Source organism: Squalius cephalus (genome assembly GCF_949319135.1).
Source record: "Squalius cephalus genome assembly, chromosome: 5".
Taxonomy (NCBI): Eukaryota; Metazoa; Chordata; class Actinopteri; order Cypriniformes; family Leuciscidae; genus Squalius; species Squalius cephalus.
The window spans coordinates 41,445,562-41,472,692 of record NC_137126.1 but is presented as its reverse complement, the minus strand read 5'-3'; the positions used below and the strand labels follow the sequence as shown (position 1 = coordinate 41,472,692).

Here is a 27,131-nt window from a genome sequence, read left to right as displayed (position 1 = left end):
TGATTTATAGTTTATACTTTTTTAGCAAGTAAACGCTTGACATAAAAAAAAAGTATTTTTTTAAATGAAAATATTTTTTGAAAACCTACTTTTGCGAATTAGTCCTATGGTTTTGGCCCAGTCGGAACCGAACCAGTGCAGCAAGATTCTCTGAGTCTGATTGTCAATAATTATTTTTAAAAAAGTTGAAATTTTGATACACCGCCTCTAAGGGCCACCAATGTAAGAGCTCATTCTGTGGTCGTGTGAAAAAACATGTGGTGACTGGTCACTTGGTGGCGCTCTAACGTGGAAAAAAAACATATAAATGCCTATAACTATACAACCGTAAGTCTGATTGACTTGAAAATTGGCATGCGTTGTCTTCGTCCAAGGTGCCAAAACTGCCTTTGAGGACATTCGCGTATCTCTAAAAATGCGACCGATTAATTTTGAGCAGCAATCAGACAAGGTTAAGGAAGGCCGATCGGAACGAAACTTACTGGGCCTGTTCGCTTTTTCATGTGCGTAAAGGATTGTATTCCGCGCGATTTTTCGCACAAGCCCACTACTATGGGATCAAATTCCCGCCAAATATATAGCGGTCACGTATAAAAAATAATAAGCGTGAATCAAAAATTTAAAAACACATGTAAAAATATATTGCACAAACTGAAAAAAAGAATGTAAAATGATCAGAATAGCAAACAACGTGGTCACGGATGAAAATATAATAAGCGTGAATAAAGAAATAACAAGCATGAATAAAAACTTTAAACACATTAAAAGTTATTTTGCACAAAACTTAACTTGGTCATGCTTTGTTAAAAAGTATGGTTTTATTACTGTGTACTTTCTTGCATTTTCTGCTCATATTTTACTCTTTTGTACGCTTGTGATGTTTTTCTCTTCGCTCTTCTTTCTATGTTCTGCGCTTGCTCTTCCAAATGTTGCAGTTCGAGTTTCATGTAAATTAGGGCGGGCTTAAGCGTCACCATTGGTCCACTAGTTCTAGATTGACAGCTACTCCTCTAGCCAATCAATCGAAGAGGGGAGTTGACGTCACACTAATGCGACTCGTGGTACAAGCTGTTTATGTTTGTACAATTTCTTCAATTCCATTATAATATACTAAAATGTTATTTTTCTAATACTTTTATATACTGTTCAATTTCTTATTTGTGCTTTGATATGTGCATTTATTAAATTAATTATTTTCGCTTGGCATACCAGCGTGATTGCGTCACCGCCATAGACTGTAAAAAAATAGGTCACCGCACACTTCAGTGGGTGGTGCGCGCCCGTGAAGCACTTCATTCTGAGTAAATATAACAACAAAGAAGCACTGCTGCACTCTCTTTTATTTCATTTTTACATTTTTATTTTTACAGGAGTGCTACACTTACAAGGGAAGACGGCAGTTCAATTTAACTTTACAAAGACTTTCAAGCAGTAAAGCTATCTGAACTCTGGACATAAATAATTAAATTCATTTTTTTTGAGATACATAAGAATGTTAATGTGCACACTGGTAATTGGTGTTAAACAATATTACTTGGCTCATGATGTCAATATGTTAAGGCTGCTGTAAGCGAAACATCCTGCAATTATGAAACACTACAATTCGTCGCAAAAACTAAGTTAAAAACGGCCATTGTCTTAAGACTTTAGGACTTTGACCTGTCGCCGCTACGCATTGCCTACCCTTTTTTTATTAACCTCGCCAAATTTGACAAGATTATTGAAAATGATTGTGTTACAGAGAAGATATAGAGAAACCAGTTGAATTTAATACAGTGATTTATTACAAACTTACTGTGTTTACTTACATAGCTACATAATTGCATATTACTTTAGAATTAATGTTTTAAATATAGCTTAAAATTTGAATACAGCAACATCTCCATCAGCGATAGGTAACGTTTCTAGAGTGCCGCTGTCCTGCAGAGTTTAGCGTCAACTCCGATTAAAAACCTCACCTGTCTTAAATATCCTAAAGACGATGATTAGCTGGTTCAGGTGTGTTTGATTAGGGTTGAAGGAGCTAAACTCTGCACCCAGGACCGACATTACACATCCTTGTTATTGATTAAATATGAAAGTAAAACGGCCAGTAGGTGGTGGCTGCTCGGAGAAGATCGACGCTCGCGGTGCCAGGTCAAGTGCATTAGAGGTGAATGATGGATCATCAGACAGGCATAACTGTAACAGGTCGTTGTTAGGATGACGAATTTAACTATACCATATTGCCAGGTATACGTATACCGGCAACAGTTTGAGTTGCAGGCACACATGCAGTTTAAAGGTGTCCTGTTGATGGTCGTCTTCCCCTGTATAACAAGTAAGCATCAGTAGCCACGAGTCGCATTGGTGTGACGTCAACTCCCCTCTTCGATTGATTGGCTAGAGGAGTATCTGTCAATCTAGAACTAGTGGACCAATGGTGACGCTTAAGCCCGCCCTAATTTACATGAAAGTCGAACTGCAACATTTGGAAAAGCAAGCGCAGAACATAGAAAGAAGAGCGAAGAGAAAAACATCACAAGCGTACAAAAGAGTAAAATATGAGCAGAAAATGCAAGAAAGCACAAAGTACACAGTAATAAAACCATACTTTTTAACAAAGCATGACCATAAGTTTAAGTTTTGTGCAAAATAACTTTTAATGTGTTTAAAGTTTTTATTCATGCTTGTTATTTCTTTATTCACGCTTATTATATTTTGATCCGTGACCACGTTGTTTGCTATTCTGATCATTTTGCATTCTTTTTTTCAGTTTGTGCAATATATTTTTACATGTGTTTTTAAATTTTTGATTCACGCTTATTATTATTTTATACGCGACCGCTATATATTTGGCGGGAATTTGATCCCATACACGACATTCATACTGCATGAATTCCTCATTCTGGGCGACTTTGTGTCTAGGACCGCCACCGTCAATCATATCGCACGTTAAATATTGGATATTATTTAAAAAAACTACTTTGGCGAACTAGTCTCGACCTCGATAAAACCCCCTGCGGCACATTTCTCGGGACTCTCTAGGTCAGTAATTATCAGAAACATGTTGAACTTTTGTCTTTGGATAACTATAGCTGGGTCATTTAGAAAATAGGCGTAAAAAAACCCACTATATTTACTCTAAGTGATTACATGCTGTTTTAATGAGTTTTGTTAAGTAAACAAAGGAATAACTTTTATATTATTATTAATAATTTAAGATGAACACTTATTGGACTGAAGTTACTTGCCCTCCACAATAAAAACTTTATATTTGCCAATGAATAAAATTGAGTGTTTTGATCCTCCATGAGTATGAACTCCATATACTCCTATCATATTATTTATAGTTCAATATACTGTTCCATTTTGTAAAAAAAATAGACTTTTCTATTTTTTATGTCAAGCTTTACATTTTAAATGAACTAACAATCTCTTAGAAAAGGTAAACCGCATTTCATTTTGTGAACAATATTTTTGTGAAGAGTGAGTGAATGAAAAATATATATATTTTTTAATAGAAAAATACTTATTTTCATCCTGTAAAAAAGCAACTACATATTTTCCAGTATGCAAAACCCTTTGAGACTCAAATATTTGCAATTTTCTTGAAACTATACATAAAAAAACAATGTCAGACCAACAGAATTGCCCCAAATGTTGTCCCAACTAACAGTTGTCTGAACAAAGAACTTCATATGCGCTGAAATGTAAAGTCTTAACTTTTTTAGAGTTACTCTTGATCACATAAATTCACGTTATTTTATTTCATTCTAATGAAATAGCCGCAAGTGCTGAAGGTCACTTTATTTGACTAATTAAAATTGTGGGGAAATGCAACACTGTTTTACTTGGTCAAAACAATCATATTAAGAATACGTTTGAGTGTGTTGAAAGTTATGTTAGAACGTTAGCGTTCGCTCAGTGGCTGGTATGAGACACTTGTTGCACACTGCAACAAGTGTTGCACAGGGATGGTGTGGCGCAATGGATAAGACACCTGCCTTTGGTGTGAGAGACCCGGGTTCGAATCCACTGTGAGACACCAATGTGTCCCTGAGCAAGACACTTAACCCCTAGTTGCTCCAGAGGCGTGCGACCTCTGACATATATAGCAATTGTAAGTCGCTTTGGATAAAAGCGTCAGCTAAATGAATAAATGTAAATGTAAATGTAAATGAACACTAATCAATTAATTAATTAACCTGCAATAAGCTAGATCGATATTAGTATATCATATTAATATAAGCTGGATGACTTGATTTGCTAAATGACATGCAATTCATTTAAAAAAATACAATGTATGTACAAAAATTGTACAAAAGCCTTTTCTGATTGTGCTATGTTAGCCACTTGACAAAATACTGTTGTCTCTGAGGCATGGTACAAACATGATTTTTATTTTGGGTGAACAATCCCTTCAAGTTTTCTCCACCATGTATCCTGCCTTCATGAAGCTCAGATTAGTGTATTCAATCATGACATTTTCTAACACAAATATATTATGCATTCATCCTGTCTGTCTGGCACAGCACTAAGTATTTAGGATGACAGCTGCTGCTTGTGCATATTAGCAGCACTAAGGAAATTTGTTCAATTAATTATCTTAATAAATGAGGAGGTATTGGTGTTTGTCGCTAATAAACTCTGTAGGACATGTGTCATATGACATATTTACAGAGCAATTAGCTCCTGAATCTGCATTGCACAATTACGTGGGAGGTTTTATAAGGCCTATAATACATCAAAATAGAGCTGTTTAAATATAGCTGCAAATGGGACTGTTGATCTATTCCCTGTGCTTTTTGTTTTCATGAATTTTCCCCAAGGACCACCAATATGTGAGTGTTTCTTTAGCCACATCTGTCACAGAAGAATACATTTGGCAATGAACCATCTTGTTTTATATGAAAGTGTCATTAAAATGACTTATTCTTCCTTCTAAGTCTTATATTTAATATTACAGGTTCCCTTTTAGTCGAGAACGTCAGACGTAGTCGACTGAATGGGATCACGCTAGGGAGCCTATCTTCTTCGAGCATGCTTGAACGAGCCAATGCGCGCAATGGCAACGTGAATTGCATCACGCGCTCCGCCCCGCGAGACGGGTATAAATGCGGAAGCGGATGCATACACCATCTGTCTTTCGCTTCGGAGCCGATCGTTCTCTATGACGAAATCTCGGAAGAGTGTTGTTTTCACAACGAGCGAGTGTGTCGGTGCTTCTTCAGGAAGTCTCTCCCTGGCTGGTGTTTCTACAGCGCGAGCAGCGGTGGTCGCGAGCTCTTTGAGCACTCAACAGCTGCTCTAACAGCATCACATTTCTGTTTGTGTTTGTTTGTCTGACGGCCGCTTGAGGGCGAGAAGAGTGATTGCTTCACTGGTACAGGCTGCACCATCCGTTAACAGATGCTCTTCATCTGTTATGGAGGCCAGCAGAAGGGAAAGGCTGTCTCAAAGCAGAGGTTGGTCCACTGGATAGTGGATGCCATCATCTTGGCGTATGAGTCCCAAGGTGTACCTTGTCCCCTGGGATTGCGAGCTCACTCCACTCGGAGTGTAGCCGCCTCCTGGGCGTTGGCGCAAGGTGCCTCGCTTACAGATGTTTGTAGAGCTGCGGGCTGGGCGACACCTAACATGTTCGCTAGATTCTATAGCCTACGTGTCAAGCTGGTTGCTTCCCGCGTGCTCTCCTCACATAGAAGCCAGCTAACACTGTAGCCCCGATCGATGTGTCGGCTTGCTGTGCCATTCCCCTCCTATGGACTGGATACGTGCGCCATTCTGCTCCAGTTGAGTTCCCCTTCGGCAGAACCCTTTTGAGCTCCTCCATACCCCCTGCGGCTTCAGATGTGGCGGAGCGTCCTATGCTAGGCCTACCACTCGTATGCGTTGGTGGAACTTTCTGTTAGGCTGGGTCCATTTGTTGTGATCCCTACGGCGATCCCATATGTGTATTTTTCCACGGTACGGCTCCCTGTGGTGAGCCCGTGTCTTTCCCTTGGCAGAGTTTCTGCCGTCACTGTTTTGGTTGATCCTCCCCCCTGTTGTAGGCTGGAGTCATACCAGTGACATTCCATATGTTGTGCTGTCCGGCATTTCGCCCAGTCCATATGTGTATCTCCCACGATTCCCCCCTTCGGACTGGATGTGGCTTCCGTAGCGTCCCTTCCTTCCATCGACAGGGCACGCTTTCCCAGTGTTATCCAAGTCTACTGAGCGGGTCTTGCGGAACAGCAGTGACTTCCCTGGCCTAAGCCCTGTCCTATCACCGCCTCAAGATGCGGGAGGTTCAGCAGGCTTTTGTCTAGGCACTGGAAGGTGCCAGCTCTAGTGGCGTTTTCCAGGGTTAAGATCCCATTCAGTCGACGACGTCTGACGTTCTTGACTGAAAGGGAACGTCCTGGTTGCGTATGCAACCCATCGTTCCCTGAAGGAGGGAACGGAGGACGTAGTCCCTTTGCCACTATAGTTGGACCACCGCTGACTCCGAGTTACGCTCGGCTCCTCAGCGAAAAACAGATGGTGTATGCATTCACTTCCGTATTTATACCCGTCTCGCGGGGCGGAGCGCGTGATGCAATTCATGTCGCCATTGCGCTTTGGCTCGTTCAAGCATGCTCGAAGAAGATAGGCTCCCTTGCGTGATTCCATTCAGTCGACGTCGACTATGTCCTCCATTCCCTCCTTCAGGGAACGGTGGGTTGCATACGCAACCAGGACGTTCAATACAACTTAAGTTGTTTTTGCATGTAGCTCTCAGTGCATTTACATTTATTCATTAAGCAGACCATTTTGAAGGATAATTCTTTAAATCTGTTTATCTATCTATCTAAACATTTAACAAATAATTAAAAAAAAATTGACAAATCAATATGAAGTAAAAGAATAATATTTAAACCCAACTGAAAGCTAAGTTTCAGTATTTAAATTTATTTTTATCTCCAGTTTATGCATCCTTGTTTTGTCCTGCCAATATTTCAGTTATTATTGCTAAAAACAACTTTGTGGCATGTCCTCCTGGTGGTCTACAAAGAGAAAAAACCCATCCACAACAATTACACGACTGATAAAATGTATACTTAAATTGTAGGCTATACTTAAAAAATGTATACAATGGAAGTTAATTTGGGTAAATAGCATAAATGTAAAGTAAAATGTTATGAAACTAGATGCAATGAATGTTTATAAGGAAGATTTAAACAACTTTAAAGTTCAAATATCACACAATTTTATATGAAGGAATTGTTACAGAAGCAACAACAAAATTGAGTGACAAATTGAGAGACGAATTAAAACTATTCTCTGGATTCGACAGCAGGCAGCTGTTGTCGACGGCTGAACTTGTATTGAACTTGGATCATTCCTTTAAAAACAGGCTTGTCTTTTTAGCCAACTCTGCTTAGAGCTGTTTTATAGAGAGGCTGAGTTTGAAATTGTGCTCTTCTCTTAATAATACCATGCATCCAATGAGCGCCTGAGTTCACTTAACATGTGAGTCTCCGATATATCCTATCACTTAAATGTAGCTTCATTCCTCTCAGTAACTCTCTTTAAAATGTCAGGCTTTGTGAAAAGGGTCAATCTGTTTATGAGTTCAATCCTGGGTCTTTGCCACTAAAAGGTTTACAAGTCACTTTACACAGTTGTCATACGACTGCATCTCTTTTACTCAGATGACGAATGTTCTGTAAGAAACAAAGTCAAAGGCAGGTCAAAGACGAGTGCTTAGGCCTCATCCAAAAAGTGTTTTTAAGCCCAAGGTTATGTGCATGTGCATTGAGATACAAATATGAAGTCAGTTAAAGGTGTGTGGTTGTGTAATTGAATCTGGCAGTGCTTGCCAACTGTGTCCATTACGAAAAAAAACCCCCAAAAAAACAGCAACAGCTTTCCATAAGGAACAAATGAGACTTTACAAATCTCAACAATGCCAATGTGCTCGGATTTGTGAAGTCTGCAATCACAAATGAGAGATTTTAAAAATTAAGAACCGTAATATTGTGAAATATAATTTAAAATGACTCTTTTCAAATATTTTTTAAGTCATTCTTGTGAAAAGAACAGCATTTATTTGAAATAGAAATCTTTTATAACTCATTATAAATTCATTATGGTAACACTTTACAATAAGGTTCATTAGTTAACATTAGTTAATGTATTAACTAACATGAATGAACAATCCATTTATTACAGTATTTATTAATCTTTGTTAATGTTAGTTAATACAAATACAGCTGTTTGTTGCTGTTTGTTCATGTTAGTTTACAGTGCATTAACTAATGTTAACAAATACAACCTTGGATTTTAATAATGTATTAATAAATGTTTAAATTAATTATAACTAAGATTAATAAATGCTGTAGAAGTAATGTTCATTCTTAGTTCATGTTAACTAAGGTAGTTAACTAACGTTAACTAATGAACCTTATTGTAAAGTGTTACCTTCATTATATATCACAAACTATCTTTACTGTTACTATTAATCTAATTTAAATCTTATAATTTTTTTATACATCTTACTGATACTTACCTATATAAAACATTTGGGGTCAGTATTTTTGTATCATGATGATACAAAAATATTACCCAAAGGGGAGACGTTAGTCTCACATGGAAAGAATCTACTTGTATTCAGATAAATATTGTCTGTATTATTTATAATCTGAAAATAGCCAACGGTTTTGTCCCTGACCTAAAAAAATACTAGCTGTAGCCTGGACAGAGACCAAACATACCACTAAAGCTCTTTGGATTTGGGTATGGATTATTGAAAAATACACTGAAAGAGAATGAGGAACAAAGACAGGTATTAACAAAAAGAAAACAAATGTCATTAAATATTCTAGTAATGTTGTACAGTGAGATTATGAATCCATAGAGAGGGACTTGAGAGAGTCTCATAAGGAAAACATCGCTGTAGCTTTTTTTTAATCTGCCATCACTAAAACGGTGCTGTGGTCCATTTTCCATCAAGCCTCTGCATTTCTTGGCTTCAGGCTCATTTGCGATGCCAAACTACTCATCTTGTATGTAGACGAGAGTAGGCGGCTGCAGGCACAGAACTGAAAAAGGAGCTGTCAAGTCAGACAATTCTCACTTTTTGTAGTGGAATAGATACGTAAGCAAAAGCAGAAATCCTTTGGCCTTTAGATATTTTTTATTTTTTTGCTGATGAAGTGAATGCATGTATCTATTGTGCAGATATTTTTAGTTACAGTATACTGTAAGAATGACATAATTCTAAGTGAATTACATAAGTGTGATCGCCATGTATTTGGCACAAAATGCATCATGCACATGCACACTAAGCATACGTTACACCACTCCACTACAAACTTAACCGATAAGTCACATTAATTTGACAAATTAATTCACAAATAAAGTGCCATAAAATTGGCCTTTATTTATAGAGAAAGAGAATGTCTTAAAGTTGTAGGTAGGAGTGGAGAGATGGTGAAGAAACTGTGTTTTGATGAAGAGTTTGAGCTGGAGGAGGAAGATGAAGGAGCAGTGGCCACACTAAATGCCTTTACTTGACTGTTTTTTGTCCTCTGTATGTCACTTTTCATCAGTTCATTCAGAGACGGACCTGTGTGCATTTCCCTTCCATGTCTCATCATCCATTTACCCGGTCTCTGCAGCACTTTAGCCTGGACTTTACTCTTTCTATCTCCAAGCAAGGAAGACTTTACAATAAACTAGAATTGATGGTCTAATATTACAAAAAAATCAAGAGAAATGTAAAATGGCTTTCTGTATCTGTGAATGATTGTGATAGGATTACATGATAAGAAATAATAATAACAAAAATACAATATCAGGGGTGTTATAATCACGTGCTATTAAATATCCGTCTGTGCAATGAATAAATTTAACACAGTAGCATGCGTGCGATACAGTTTTGCATGTGTGTGAGACAGAGTTAGTGTTAAGTGAGCATTTGTTGTGTGCTTGTAAGAGTGTGAGGTTATCTATGGCTGCACGATTGACTGAAATTAAATTGAAAATGCAAAATCTCAAAGTTTTAAAGGGGTCCTTGATTATGATTTTACTGGAATGAGCAACTAAGCGATAAAGATGCCTTTGAAGAGTGCAAAATGTTGTGCAGTGCCAGGTTATGGAGAAACACAGTGGCTGCATTAGATTTTCAGAGAGCCTGAAATTAAAAAAAGATGCATGGTGAAAATAATCTGTTATTTAAACTGTGATTAAATTATATATAGAAAGCGATCAAAGAACGCTCCCTGAAGATGCCACAATCTAAATATAATGCAATAATCAACACTTCTCACTTTTAGTAAATCTTGAGAACTGTAAAAACATGCTTAAAATTTTCGAGAAAATGCCACATGTAATACTTAGCTATTTCCATATGTAGAGATGTTAGCCAATCACAGCAGTGAACATTTACACTAAAGTCTCACAGCAGGAACACCCCTTTAAACAGAGCGTTCAAATCAGAGGGCTAAAATCAGAGTAGGAAAAATGCCTTTTAATTCTAAATTATGAAAAAATGTTATGTAAAAATCATTCTACTATTATAAGTGCACCCCAGGAAACATTATAAAATAATAAAATAACGCAGTTCATGACCCCTTTAATTAAATAAGTATATGCACAGTGTGTTTCATGGTGAAGCGGGTCGATCTGTTCGCAGTGCTGCTCCATCTCTGCAAGAGCTTTGAGTTTGAGTCACTTAAAGGGATGAAAGTGAAAATCATTTATTCAACCTCAAGTTGTCCCAATTCTGTATGAGTTTCCAGACAGTTGATGGTAGCCACTGTTTAGTAGAAAAAAAAAAGAAAAAAAAACCTATGGAAGTCAGTACCGTCAAATTTTTGGTTAACATTCTTTAAAATATATATTGTGTTCAACAAATGAAAGAAACTCATACAGATTTGAAAAAACATGAGGGTGAGTAAAGGATGAACTACTATTGGGTGAACTATCTTTTTAACGATGGGCATTTGAAAAAGCAACATGCACCAAATATCTATCCAAGTTTGTAATGAGAAGCGTTTACAAACCTGTTATCCAACAAAAGAGAACATTTAATGACAAACTCACTTCGTAACAACAGTCTTAAATTCTTAAGTCTGAAATAACTTCCTTTTGTAATCTGACGTTGCTTCATATCATAGAATGAGGCAGTAAAGGCCATGTCGATTAGAATTATAGCCTATAAATATACTCTATTCGGTTTCACTTTATTTTGATGGTCCCTTTAACACATTCTGTTGACTATAAGTAACGTTGCACCTACATGTCTACTAACTCTCATTAGAGTATTAATAGAGTATTAATAGACTGGTAGGGTTAGGGTTAGATTAAGTTGACAAGTAGTTGCAAAATTACTTATAGTCAGTAGAGTGTCTGTTGGAGGACCATCACAAAAAAAGTGTTTGCAGATATTAAGCAGACAGTCTACTTATACTCCAATGAAAGTTAGTTGACATATAGTTGCAAAGTTACTTATAGTCAACAGCACGTTCAAAAGGGACCATCAAAATAAAGTGTTACCCTTTATTCTTATGAAAATGTCTAGAACACAGATAAACCATATATGTATTGTATGTTTATATTGTCAAAATGTCTGTACAGCGATAGCTTGATTTCTTTGTCCATATAAGGGATTTCCTGAAATGTCATACGTTTTTTATGACTTCTCTGAGTCTCATTTGTGGACTTTCTGCACCATGGCGCCCTCCGACTACGAGTATGAATGAAACAGACATTACATTAAAGGGATAGTTCACTTTGAAATTAAATTTTGGTATGTTTTAGCTTACCTCAAGGGCATCCAAGATGTAGGTGTCTTTTTTCCGCAGTAGTTTCGATTTTGATATTTTTAGGTCAAACCGTTCTTGTCTCTCAGTCAGATAATGCAGGTCTGTGGTCACTGTCTCAAAGACTGGTGCATAGATATACACTAGATTCCGCCTCGTTCCAATGAACTGGCGTAGCCAAGGCGGAATCTATTGTATATCTCTATGCACCAGTCTGCGCACACGTCACACAATAGGAAGCGCCCGCGCCTTCAGATCACTTGGACGTGGCTGTGTACAAAAGGTAAAAACGATATAAATACTGTTCGTTTTCTCACACAAACCGCTCGTTTCGTGTCTTAGGCCATCAATGTGTACTTACGATGGGGAATTGTTTCATTTGGATGATGGGGAATTGTTTTAATTTGGACTGTTTTAATTTGTGCATGCTCTTTGAGACAGTGACCACAGACCTGCATTATCTAACTGAGAGACAAGAACGGTTTGACCTAAAAATATCAAAATTGAAACTACTGCGGAAAAAAAGACACCTACATCTTGGATGCCCTTGAGGTAAGCTAAAACATACCAAATTTTAATTTCAAAGTGAACTATCCCTTTAAGTGTGTAACAACACCCTATTTTGGAAAAAATAGGCAAAATAATAGGCTTCTCTTTAAATACATTTTAAGTAAACATATGCAAATCCATAAGTTTTTCTCCAGTGTAGAGAAGTGTACGGGCGTTTTTTCTCTCTCAGTGGATGCATAAGGTTTCCTGACAAAAATTAAGAAATTACCATCACAGATTGTTATCATAATAATTTAATATGAATGACACTTTAGAACTTTTTAATGATTTATAGGAAAATGTTACTGAATGTTAAAATGACTTACTGCTAAGCAAGAGGTGTTATGTTCCTGCAGTCTGCCATTTTTGGAAAATAAAGCAAAAGTTTGTTTGAAAACATTTTGTGTTAAGGTTTGTATTTTGTGTGCCCTGTATGGAACATTGATGTCCTTTGTCAGTCACATTCCTGTTTAAGTGATGAACTGCCCTACCTGTGGTTGTTTTCAGAGATGGTAACAGAAATTGTTTTATGTTGCAACTGTGTGGCTGGAGCTACAAAACTTTCAACTTCTGTAGCACCATAGCATTGTTGAAAATTTGTATTGTTTTATTTTATTTTTTATTTTCTGTTTCTGTTGTGAATCTAATAAGAATCAGAGGTCATTGAGAATAATTATAAAACACTCAAAAGTAAAAGGTCTACATGCATTATGATAATGAGAATTTGTGGGGAAAATGTGTCTAATTATCTAGTAGGCTATATTAAAAATAATGTCAGAATGCAAATATTAATGGTCGTAAAATATGGCTTTATTATATAAATGTGTGTGTGTGTGTATATATAAACCGTTATATTGTAAAGATAAGAAAGACATATTTTAATTACCCTACAAGTTAAATTAATCCATCAAAATATGAGGAAAATATTTGAAACAAAACTCTAAACTTGGTTAAGGAATTAATCTGACAAACTATTATATTAAATAGCAGAATCAAAACCTCATATATGGTGGTCTCATTTTTTTGTGATTCTCAGATAGCATATTTTCAAGTGCTTTTAAAGATCTGTGAAAGAGGTTTTTTTTTTTTTTTTTTTTTGGACATCTGAGTTCATCTAAAAGCGGTACATGAATATTCCACTGTCTCTCGTCCCAGACACAAAAAGATGAATCCTACTTTTAAAGATGAGCCACAGCAGTATTGGAAAAACATTCAAATAGAGATCACTTCACCGCTCTTCTGCAACATAATGGAAGGGTTAATCCTCTCCATTAACTCGGCCTTAATGTACATCAAAGACCACAGAATGCCCTAAGTAACATCGCTAATGAGAGAAAGAAAAGAAGAGCCAGAAATGTTCTAGAAGCTCATCGAGTTGTTCCCTCTCACACCTAGACATCTGAAATATACAATGTTGACTCAACGTGAGAAAAATAATCATAGCTATTTTTGGGGTACTTTCACTCTAGTGGCTCGCATGGTTACTATATCAAATTGTCATTTAGACGCTTTTGAAAAGTCATGGATGCAATTTAAAACAATGAAAGCAGAAAAATGTTTGATGCTAAGTGGAAGATTTCAGATTCTCTTTTTCATGCACGACGAAGAATGTTGTGTTAAAATAAACCCTCAAGATTTAGAATGATAACAACATGAAGTTCAAGATTTGAGATTTGCCAAATATAACAGAAAGCAAAAGCATTGCCAAAAACTAAAACCTTAAAGGTGCACTGAGCTTTGTACAACATTAAAAGAATTGTATGTCAAGAAATCACTGGTACTTTTGACAAATACAGTAATACAGCCACATGAGATCTGTATATGATTAGTGTACCCTGAACCTCTTCTAGCCTTCTAGCTCAAAATAACTCATAAGGTCTCTCATAAGAACTTTCTTTTTCATTTTGAAGTGGGAAATTGTACATGTTGTTCAAAGGATTACATGAAAAGGTCAGACTGCATTTTCCATATGACCTAGAATTATGATTAAAATTAGAGCCTTGGAAACTCCTGTGCCCTCAGTGTCATTACATAAATAATGGCCATGTTATTTACATGACCCGCAGACCTCTACGTTGCCCTGGGAGTCATAAACCAATGGGTGTTTGACTGCTAAGCTGCTTAAAGGGATGTTGGAATCATTTACTTTATGCAGCTGATGGTGTCTAAGCCAGAGCTGGTGCCATGGAGATTCAGATCTGAATGGTTGAGTTGTCACTGCATATTGGATATAGCGCTTCAGGAATTTTAAATCAGTGTTGCACATGTACTTAACTACATATTCTTTATGTAACTGGTAGTGGGATTCGAACTTTCATCTCTAGCATGGGAGGGCTGGCTTTTCGTGTGTGTAACGGAGAGAATTCTTGCCTCCGTTGCACTCACCCACCTAAACCTCACTCACATCCGGGTCAAGGCACCAAATGTAACTGGTCCTACTGATAAAGACCACAGACCACAGTTAAATCTTAGAAATGTAAGATGAAATGCTTGTATTCTTCATTTGTAAGTTGCTTTAGATCAGGGGTGCCCAATCCTGCTCCTACCGATCGACTCTCCTGCACAGTTCATCTCCAACCCTAATCAAACACACCTGAAGCAACCAATTAATGTCTCCAGGATCACTTGAAAATTAAAGTCAGGTGTGTTTGATTAGGGTTGGAGATGAACTGTGCAGGACAGTCGATCGGCAGGAGCAGGATTGGGCACCCCTGCTTCAGGAATTGATTGGATCATTGTGGTTTGCTATTGCTGATGTGATGTTAAGTGAGTGACTGTCACAGAATCAGAACATTCAATACAATCTATATCTTTTATTTAGAATACATACAAATGTCATTTACGTATTTTAGTTTGCCAAGAGATTCAAAGCGCCGTTTTTGAAGAGTGTGAATGTGCGTACGTGCTCTAGTATGTAAGAACGAGCCTATGATTGAATCTGGAAATAAAGCAAAATAACTGAGAAAAATGAGATTTAGTCCTCAGATGCCATGTCCATAATTTATCGCAAAACATCTAGCATTAATTTCAATTAATCTCAAACAGATTAATTGAAAGTAGTTATTACTCCACCACATGCGTGACATCATTAACCAACGTGGTTGAATGACCAATTTTGCGACGATACGGTTTCGGGAAAAAGTCGTGACTAGCTAGTTAATTTCTTCAATGATGCATTGTATGGTAGTAAAGCAGCGAGTTATGTCGTTGTACTAGAAATCCAACCCTGGTCTTGTTGTTCATTCCTGAACACTTACCTGAACTACCTACCTGCTGATTCCACTGGTGGAATCCTCTCTCAAACTGCCCAACCATCAGTCTGCTTTAGTTGTCTGTGATCATCCATCTGCCAACCATCCAGTCCTCCAGTTCTCTGATCTGCCTGAAACCGATAAAAACTGTCATTTCACAGCCAGTATCATGCCAGCTATCTTCTCTCCAGTTACTCACCTGTTTGCATCCCTTTCAGTACTTTAATAAACTCTGTTTGCTCTGTCTGCACTCTTCTGTTTCGTGACAGTGAACACGTCATCAGAGAAAAGATGAGACGTTGCTGCAAGAGGGAGGGGAAGTTATTCAGTATTATTCATACCTGGTCTTATACTAACAGTGCAGAGCCATTCTAAACTCACCGGCTTTGTGAGTTCAATACGACCCCAGCAAGAGTGGCGACTGCACAGAGTTTAAATTTAGATCTCAATGGAAAGCACGTTCTTGCATAAGTGTCTCCTGGGGGCAGGGGTCATGGCAATGAGAATCCTTCATCAAACCTTCAAGGGCTCTAATATTATGCTCTTTAAATGTGGTTTTAAGTCGTGATTTAGCCACAACAAACGCATATCATCAAGGTCAGTTTTCTCAGCAGCAGAAGTGGCAATAATATAATTGATTTTTTTTTGTTCATGCATTTTTCTCAAATTCTGTTCTCCAGCTCAATTCAACTTGAGTGGGTGCTGATTGGTTCAGACAAGAGCTGCTCAGACAAATGCAATTTGCACCACCGTGCTCTTGTCTCGCTGTAGTATGCCCCTGATGTGAACTTGTGTTTTTTAGAATACTGAATGTCTCGCTTCACTCTCATTCGCCTCTCAATCATCTTGTAAAGTACCGCACATTGAGCAGAATTCTGGGAACCGAGATTGAGGCGAGTAAATACATCTGCAGTACACAATGATTTTGATAAAGAAGTTACAATTGTAATTTATATACTTTACTTTCTTTTATTTAATTTTAAAGGTATAGTTCACCCAAACATGAAAGTTGTCATTTGCTCAACCTCATGTTGTTCCAAACCTGCATGATTTTCTTTCTTCTGTGAAACACAAAAGGAGATGTTGAAAATGAATAATGACTCATGCACTTTATTCCAAGTCTTGTTCAGTCATATGAAATTTAAGTCGTTAGTCACTGAAAATCTTTCCCTCTGATTGTCAAATGTCATCAGTATGATCTGAATATGCACATATTCAAATTTGGTGCATCACAATCACTGGCAAAACACAGATGAATCAATGTAATTTGGCATTATTGACGTCAAACCTGGTGTGGCATCTGGATGAGGCATACTGAATATACATGCAAACGTGAATGAGATTGAAGAGCTGTGTAGGAAAAGCTATGATTTTATCAGATTTTGGCTAAACATCTTTTTGAGTTTCATGGAAAAATGTCAAATAGGTTTGGAACGATATGAGTGTGAGTAAATGATGGCTTTTATTTAGCACTTTATTTTGCCAAAGCTATATGCAGAAATCACACTCCGGATTTAAGTTGGCATGAAAATTTGATGTTGCGATAATCTTTTCTTCCCTATTCTTAGCAAGTGTGTCGCACAAATCCTGAAAAGTGAAGGCAAAGTATTTAGATTGCCCTCCCCTGGTGGGTGGCTGCAGTATAGGTCTTATAGGTCTCAGTAGGGACGCAAGTCAAAAAAAAGAAAGAAAAGAAAATCCAATTACATTTAAAAAAAAATAATTCCAAAGATGGTTTCTGTCATTTTAGGTAGTTCTCATTACGCAGACGTATGTTAAAATGTTCGTTTTCCCAGTAAGTTTGGTTTTAGTTAGTTATTTGATGCTAAAACGGGGTGTAATGTCATGATTGTCAGCTGTGCTTGCAATTGAGTGTGCAGGAGCTTAATGTATTTAATATAATGCATTGCTTACAATATGTTACTAATTACACAACAGGAGTGTAAAAGACTGATGAGTTCATTGCCTCTACTGATAAATTTGTACCCCCGATGCCTAGAAGCTCAGAGCTGAGAACAAGAAAACCAATAAACTGAAGACAAGAAGCCCAGAGTTGACTATTGATTGAAAGCGTGATTATTGTATTTTATACTTTAATGAATTTGTATTTGCCTTCACATTTTTGTGCATTATATAAAGTAGCCAATTTAAATCAATTTAATTGATTAAATCAAAGCCTCGGTAGGCAGTTTTTGTATAGTGTTTTAAGGCTTTGAGCAAGAACATTCCACAGAGAAGTCCTCTGACTAAACTGTAAGCAATTTAAAATGCTTATAATTTAAGCCAGACTCGACTTACTCTACCTAACCTGAGAATAATAAGAAAGTTAAAGGTGTTAAAATCCAAGTAAACAGTGTTAGATATAATTAGATAATTAAGTGATTAATTGAGTGATAAATGAACATTATTGAAGACACCTGATGATAACAAGCAGAATCGCTGAAGAAAAGAGAAATAGAAAAAGCCACAGCTTTTGATGAAATCAACTGAAGATAAAAGACATTAGCATGCGATTTCACAGACAAGGTTTAAGCCTAGTCCTAGATTAAAATACATGTTTGAGCTGTTTTAACTGAAAGCAACTTGCACTGACATATCTTAAAATATGTTAGTGTCATTGTTTTGTCTCAAGATGCACACCAGTAATGTTTTTTCTAAGGTACGTTTATAAAAGCTACTTAAATGTCCCAATTGAACTAAAGCCTAATCCTGGCTTAGTCTAAGCCCTGCCTGTGAAACCAGACCTAGATCTCTCAAGATCTCAGCAGAAGATTAATTAATAACTCCAAAAACAGCATTACCAGCTTCACTTATTATTAACCAGTTAAGAATGATTGAGAATTAACAGAGGTTTAACAACACTTTAATATCAAGATGTGCAGTCACAGTGCTATTATCATCAATGAGGTTATATTCATAAGACATCAACTTCAAAATCAGAGATTAGACTCTGAATAATATCAGTGAATGAGACTATTACATGATGACTACATCTTTATCATCAATTAGTAGCCAACATCGTCTTATCACATTTTCTCTGGCTGTGCTTGCCATAAACACAGTTACAGCAACCAGAGAAAAACTTTCATTAAAGAATCAAGAGAGAAAATGCCCAAAGCAAACACTGATCACCATAATGACTACACCAACCTATTATTTTCAATAAAACATCAACATCTAAACCTCTATTAATTCTCAACAATTCTTCACTCTTTAGTAATAAGTGAAGCTGTTAATCCTCCTTTGCAGAGATCTTGAGAGATTGAATGTCTTCCTTTATCTTGAGGGGATTTCATCTAAGGCTGTGGCTGAAGTCAGTTATTCTTGCATTTCTCTCTCCTTCAGTGATTCTGCTTGTTATCATCAGGTTTAATAATGAGCTTGATTGAGCTTCAATAATACTCAATCATCACTCAATTAATCACTTAATTGTCTAATTAACTCTAACACTGCTTCAGGGTTACTTTTAATTGTCTGCTGGTGGTTCCATATAAATTCCAAACAGTGTTAATTTAATGGGTTAGGGTCAATATATTATAAAGTTATATTAAAAATATCCTGGCCCTTCCAAGCTTTATTATGGAAGTGAATAGTAACTGAGATTTTTAAGCCCAAAAAAAGCAGATCCATCCAACATAAAAGTAATCTATACGGCTCAAGTGTGTAAATAAAGGCCTTCTGAAGCGAAGCGATGCGTTTTTGTAAGAAAAATATCCATAATTATAACTTTACAAACTGTAATCACTAGCTTTTGGATAATGGCTGAACGCGCATTCACGAGAGAGTCGAGTTCCGGCATATGATGTAGACGTAGCGTAAGATTAGGTGAGAGCAGACACCTCTCATGGTTCAAATAAACAGGGCTGGGCAACAAAATTTATCTCCTCTGACATTTCTTTTTAAAAATTCTCATTTTAGACTTCTAATTCGTGACTGGTGTTTTGTTTTGCTGTGCTTCCGCGTTTGACAATACGTCATGCGTCTGTTCAAAGTTTACTCTTCCGCCGGAACTCGACTCGCGTACGGTGTTTACCGGAAGCCAGTGATTCTAGTTTATAAAGTTATAAATATGGATATTTTTCTTACAAAGACGACTCGCTTCGCTTCAGAAGGCCTTTATTAAACCCCTGGAGCCGTATGGATTAGGCTACTTTTATGATGGATGGATGTGATTTTTTTTTGGCCTTCAAAATCTCAGTTACTATTCACTCCCATTAAAAAGCTTGGAAGAGCCAGGAATTTTTTTTTTATATAACTTTTGTTACGATTGTGTTCGGCTGAAAGAAGAAAGTAATTTACATCTATAGGATGGCTTGAGGGTGAGAAAATTCTGTGATAATTTTCATTTTTGGGTGAACGATCCCTTTAACACCAAGTATTTTGCAGTGCAGGATCACTACTGTGCAGACTCGGGTTTCCAACGAAGTAATCGGCAATGACCATTACTGGGATATTGGAACCTGGGTTCATTTTCTACAGTGGAAGGAAGCAGAGACAGTTTTTTTTTACAGTGTATGATTGCGATATATATATCAGAGTGAAATGGCTTCTCCTACTAGAAAAAAAAATGTTGGGTGGGACTTAATTTTGTCAATAGAGAATTGATTGGATCATTGGATGGTTGTGGTTTGCTATTGCTGTGATCTCATGTGAGTGACAGGTTGTCCCACCTTCACGCCAGTAAACACGTCATCATAGAAGAGATGTCGCTGCAAGAGTTATTTTGTTATTTTGATTAGATTACGAGGGCACATGAATTTTGAAAAAAATGTGTGCATAGATAAATCATTTATAATAAATACTGCCATATTCCATAAAGAAACAAGAATTGTCCATTTGGAATTCATAGTGACAATCACATCATAATGTCTTATATCTGTTTGTTTGATTGCAGGTATCTTGGAATCACCCGCCCTTTGACCTACCCTGCTCGTCAAAATGGGCAATTGATGGCAAAGATGATTTTTGGTGTGTGGCTTGTGTCAGCCTCCATCACACTGCCGCCATTTTGCGGCTGGGCGAAGAACGTTAACACGGCTGGTGTTTGTCTAATCAGCCAGGACTTCGGCTACACCATCTACTCCACCGCCGTGGCCTTCTACATCCCCATGATCGTCATGCTCTTCATGTACTACAAGATCTTCAAGGCCGCCAGAAAAAGCGGCGCCAAACATCGTTTTACTGACTTCCCCCGTCGGGAACGCCTGGAGACCGTTGCCAGCGAAGCCCTGAGGATGCAAGGCCTAAAACCTCAACACACACCTGGCGTAGCTGAGGAGTGCGCTGCTCTTTCTCGCTTTCTCAGCCGTGAACGACAGAATATCTCAATTTTTAAGCGAGAGCAAAAGGCAGCTACGACATTGGGCGTGATAGTTGGAGTTTTTGGCATTTGTTGGCTGCCGTTTTTTATTCTGTCTACAGCAAGACCCTTTATATGTGGGGTCAAGTGTAGTTGCATACCAATATGGCTGGAGAGGACGCTGCTTTGGTTTGGATATGCCAATTCACTAATGAACCCCTTCATTTACGCTTTCTTTAACCGGGACCTGCGCTCCACTTACAGGGATTTGCTCCGTTGCAGGTACCGGAACATAAACCGGCGACTGTCGGCTGTAGGTGTGCATGAGGCACTGCGGGTTTAAGGTATAGTGATAAAGGATAGCCTGGGAAAACCCAGACAACTTCCGGCAAATTTAGATTTGCTCTGCAAGTAGTCTGGCAAAGAGCTCATTCAAGCCCATTTCTAATCCGTCGAAATCGTGGCACCAATCAGAAACGTTGGGGCGGGCTTTACACAATGACGGTCGCTCTGATTGGTTTTAGGTCTATCCAATTGCGCCCAGAGGCATTTGAGTGACTGTTGGTGAAGCGCACCAACTTTTAAATGCATTGTTATATTCAAATTGCAAACACATGAGGACAGTCTCCATGAAAGACCCACTGGCAGATGAACGTGCTACTACATTTCTCTCCGAAACGGTAGGAAATTAAATTAGATTTAATAGAGGATTTTAACTGTAACAAGATGATTGACAGGGCAGTTTAAGTGACAGGATGCACGTGACAGATCCGTCCGATAAAGATGACGAAGTAGTATGTCCCAAAGCTTGCCTACTTTTTTGCTACACATTCAAAAGTAAATACCTTTTCTTCACAAAAAGAGTACATACTTTTATGGCGTAGTGTAACTTAGGCGAATGGACGCAGCATATGGCTTTACACGATGACGATCGCTCTGATTGGTTGTAGGTCTATCCAATTGCGCCCAGAGGCATTTGAGCGACGTCCGTTGGTGACGCCCCTTTGGAAATGAGTTATTAATGAAGCTTTGCCAGACCATAACTCAGTTACTACTGAGAATGGTCTGGTTTTAACCAGGCTAGATAAAGGATGTAGTCTGGCCCAATTTTGGTTTTCACAAAGCCGAACAATGTGCATTGCTACATCTACTTATTGGCTTTTATAGATAAAGTGTGAACAATAAACAGAATCACAGACTCATATTTCTTCAGAACACTCTTTCTGTTATTTATGTTTCTGTTCCATTAAGGCATCGTTTTGGTCAGTAGTTGTTTTTTCCCCCCCATTTTTTCCCCCATGAGACAACAAGGTATACCATATTAGGCATGATTTCACTGAGGATTAGACTTACTAAAATACTTGGCTAACAATTCAGCACTGATTCTTCAGACAAAACAGGCTACATGTTAACGATCAGTAAGGATAATTAGATTAAAAAATATTTTTATTCAGCAAGAGTTATAATATAATTATACTTCAAATAAAATTGTACCTTTGTATAAAGAACAATGGCTATTGGCTATTTTCAGAACAAATTAAAATATGATTGGAAATTGTGAGTGAATTCAGGTAAATTGGGACACTTTAAATGATAAAAGTTGGCCAAAATTACCTGAAATTTGCACAGCTTGCATAAAATAGTGATATCCTAAAATTATAGCAACAGTACGTTTGATATTTGATTTCACAGCAATCAGCTCATTTTTTGCTGTCATAAAGCAACTGGGTGTGATTATAGGGATGCTCCTGGCCGTTATCTTCTCAAAGCTGTTCATTTTCTCATCACAATAGATTCTACAATGTGACACAAAAGTGCAGCCTAAATCTTCACACTTGCTTCCTTAGCTTGTATTTAGCCAGTCATTGGTTAAAGCTGCTGGTTCATTTATCTGCATTAAGCTGTGATTATATTGATTTCCCTCCACATGCGAGTGTTCTGAAGAAGTATGTGGCCACCTTAAAGCAGATGTTCTGTACAAATCAGGTGACAGAGTCTCCAGAGGAGGAAAAAAAGGGCTTGTGGGCAGTTGTCACTATGAGGCTTGACTGATATTGGAAATCCATCAGAATGTGTGTGTGCGAGAGCGTGAATCCCTGCCTAGAAACAACAAGAGACAGGACACTCACCTTGCTTTTCCGATGATTCAGTCCATCTATTTTAAGAACTTTAAGAACATGGAATAGCCGGCTGTCTTTGTTGGAACATCTGACTCAGTGAGCCTTTGTGAATATGCTGTGATCTGGCATTGTCAGTTTTCTACCCATTTTTGACCTGATGTGGCAATTGGAAAATACTTTCAATGCCTTTAAGTGTCTCCTCAACCATGAATGACAAAACTTGTGGTAAGCAACATTTACTGAGGACTGAATTCCTGTTAAATCTCAAGTCTTAATGACTCTTAACAGATAAATTATTGACTGAACAACTTGATGTGGTTGTTTACGGAGATCTGGAGGTGAAATGTTTTTGATGTACAGTTGTATATGTGTGTTGCCAAATCTTTGTGAGAAGCTTACAAAGTGTTTATTGTCACAGATTTTAACCATGCACCAGAAACATTGAAATTGCCTGTGCATTTTTGTGTATTACCTTTTCTGAACAAGGACAACACTAAGTGTTTTGCCAAGATTGTTGATGTAAAACAAAGTAAAGAGGAAAATGAAGAAAGTTAAAGAAATGAAATAAATTAGAAGAAAAAGAAACCAAGGTACTCTTTTGACAGTTTTGACTTCTTTAGGGTATTTCTATAAGGACATTCTCATTCTGATCATCAATGTGTCTTTGCTTCATTCCACAGAATTAGCTTACTGTACCTGTGGGTTGCACATGATTTCTTGCAATGATTTGTGGAAATTACAAAAATGGCTGGGCATCTGAGAACCTTTGTAAACATTCATTTATAATATAAAATATAATAATATAATATAAGTTGATTATATATCGGAAAACCCTTTAACGGTGCTTTCACACTAGACTTTTGACTTGTTTGGTTGTATTGGAAAATGCAAAATTTGGAATTGGCTTTCCTTTTAGTTCATTAGTTGGAATTTGAACTGAATTGGTCAAACCACACAGGAAGGTAAATGGCAAGAAGTGTTGAAATTCAATGAAACGCATTCCAGGAAATGAGGTATTGTTCCATTTTCAGTCACACACTTACTACAGAATAATGCTACTTTCTATTTGTGAATTACTTTTGGAAAGCAGCGCCCATTTGGCAGACAGACTCGAGTGCCATTTTGGTGGTAAATCTAAAGGGACAAAAACTGGCGTCTTCATCTTCTGAGTTGTTATATACTGTGGCAACTAGATTTTTGCTAGTTCTACATGTACACTCTCAAATATAAAAGTTCCAAAATGGGGTTTTGGCAATGATGCCATAGCATAGAAGAACCAGTTTTGGTTCCCCAAAGAACCTTACTGTGAGCAATCCTTAAAAGAACCATTTTTTTTTTCTTAGTGTAAAGAACATTTTACACTAACATTTATTCGGAGCAAATAAAAAAAAACAGTTACACTTTATTTTAAGGTGTCTTTGTTACACTGTAATTATACATATAAGTACTGAGTGATATTAAGTAGCTACATGTACTTATTATAGGGTTAGGGTTTGGTTTGGTTTAGTTGCATGTAATTATGCATAATTTATAGTTATTACTATAGTAACTACATGTAACATGTAACAAAGACTCTGTAAAATAAAGTGTTACCAAGAAACAACTGTGAAAACAACCTTTAAAATTTTCAAATCAAATGATAGAGGATCATAGTGTTCATGCAGCAGATAAAGCAGTGCTGCATTATACAAGGCCATACAATTCAATAGCTATGAATAGAACAACATTACAGTACAGTGGGAGCAGAGAAGAATGAAACATGACTGATGTATAGCAGCCAGACATGTCATTATCAGGTAAAGTGCTGTTTCTTAAGTTAAATTGCATGTGCTGAGGCTTGGAAATAAATGGTTTTGAACCTGCTGACAGGTATTTTGGTGCTACGGTAGAGCCACAATGGATCAAGAGAGTAGTTTGTGGGGATGAAAAAGCGATTGTGGTCAAAATCCAGACAGCAAAGATACTGTCATCTGTGTAGTAACAGAAGCTGTTCATTGATGTGTGCCATAGCTTTGATGGCAAATGGATAGTCTATTTGTGCCTGCCAAAAGTTGTAGCTTCCGTTTATCTCAAGAAATCTGTGAAATGTAGTTCAGTCATGACACCTCTCGGAGTGAATGCATTTCAACCAGCATTTATTTGTGTGGGGCATGAAATACACATAGGCTTGATTTTGCGGACGAGATCTGCTACGCTGCTGCTGCTGAGCAAATACAATAATTTGTTCAGCTTAGTCAAAATAACAAACAAGGGAAAGGCTGCTACAAGAAATAGTAGAACCTCCGTAGCAGAACTCTGCAAGTGGTGCTGGGGAGGAGGAGGGATGAAAGAAGCTTTTATATTGCGCAGCATGCCGATCGCAGATTAGGGTACGATATATAAGGCTACGTGGATTTGGAAGTACTTCTGATTGGCTGGTGCCGCTGCATTCACTGAATTTTTTTTTTTTTTTTTTGCTGCTTGTTCAAATTGCTTGATTAAAATGAGCTTAAGCAACACAATTGCTATACATTTTGTCCTAACCTAATTTGATTGTGTTCAATCTGCTTAAATATATGTAAAGTTTAAGTTTACTCAATCCGTTTGTGTTGGATTACACAAATGATTTGTGTTGCATTAACTGAAACTGGGCGGTGCTTGTTAGTTCCCAGCATGCTTTGCACATGGCTGAATTAAGAGAGAATAAATGTTGAAATTAAGGCCTGGTTTCACAAACAGAGTTTAGATTAAGCTAGGATTAGGCCTTAGTTAAATTAGGACATTTAAGTAGCTTTTATAAACGTGCCTTTGAAAAAAACATTACTTGTTTGAATTCTGAGAGAAAACTATGGCACTGACATATTTTAAGATGTTAAGATGTATGTTAGTGCATGTTGCTTTCAGTTAAAACAGCTCAAACATGCATTTTAGTCTGGGACTAGGCTTAAGCCTTGTCTGTGAAACCGGCCACATGTGTTATTTTATGTGTTTTTGAGAAACTGAGAAAAGGGGAAGACTTGATAGTGTGTAATTGTGTTTAATGTTCAATTACATTGGAATTATTAGAACCATTTAAGTTACAGTGGGTTACCATTGTGGAGAAGAGTGGAGCATTTGGATAGGATGCGGACTGATTCTGCAACTTTAACTCTTCTGGTTGAAGGAGCATGTAAACCTTAGCATTTAAGATGCTAATAAGTGATAATGCCAGCTAATAGCTAGCTGCAGTCTATCAACACAATTGTGTGAAACAAAAAATAAATGAAGTCTTATTGAATGAATGAATATATGGATTTGAATACATGAATCATATCAGGGAGCCTTTTAAAATTCACTTTGAGACTACTTAATTGGGTCATTTAAAATGACTTCATTCCATGATGTTGATGTTACATGAACAAATTATGTTTGTTTAACTTAATTGATTCACGTGAAACCGATGTACACTATAAAATCATGTAAATCCAACACACTATTTTTTTCAGTGTTGAAACCAATCGGCGTTCGTCTGAGTTTCATACCTGAACTATGTATTAGTTGTAGTTTGTACTGTTGCCTCATTTATATTGACCAGTCTGTGATTTAGAAAACAGTAACATGGTAATATAATGGATTTAGTGTGGGGTCCTAAACAATCAATTTGAGCATATATATAAATATAGACATATACATTTACACTATTGTTCAGAAGTTTTTATTTAGCAAGGATACTGTACATTAAATGTATCAAAAGGGGCATAAAGACTTGTACAATGTTACAAAAAATAAATCTATTTAAAATAAATTATGTTCCTTTGACCTTTCTATTAATCAAAGATTCCTGATTATTTATAACATGGTTACTACAAAAATATTAAGCAGCACAACTGTTTTAAACATGGATAATAATATGAAATGTTTACTGTGACACTGAAGACTGGAGTAATGATGCTGAAAATTCAGCTTTGTCATCACAGGAATACATTTCATTTTAACATATATTAGAATAAAAAAACTTATTTTAAATTGTAAGAATATTTCCCAATATTAGCTTACTATTTCTACTTTATTTCTTATCAAATAAATACAGCCTTGGACAGCTTAAGACCCCAGACTTTTGAACAGTGTAATGTATAATACATAAATGAAGATACATAGTTTTTTCCCATTAGAAATGATAATA

The 27,131-nt window shown here is 37.1% G+C and overlaps 1 protein-coding gene across 1 annotated transcript in view; it reads left to right on the top strand.

Annotated features, from left to right (window-relative positions):
• Window positions 1-23,566, top strand: part of htr7c (5-hydroxytryptamine (serotonin) receptor 7c) — a 51,679-nt gene extending 28,113 nt beyond the window's left edge. Inside the window, exon 2 of the mRNA XM_079871690.1 lies at window positions 20,466-23,566. Coding sequence (XP_079727816.1) covers window positions 20,466-21,213 — 748 coding nt within the window. The 3' untranslated portion in view covers window positions 21,214-23,566. The remainder of the gene's footprint in view (window positions 1-20,465) is intronic.
• Window positions 23,567-27,131: the final 3,565 nt, after the last annotated feature.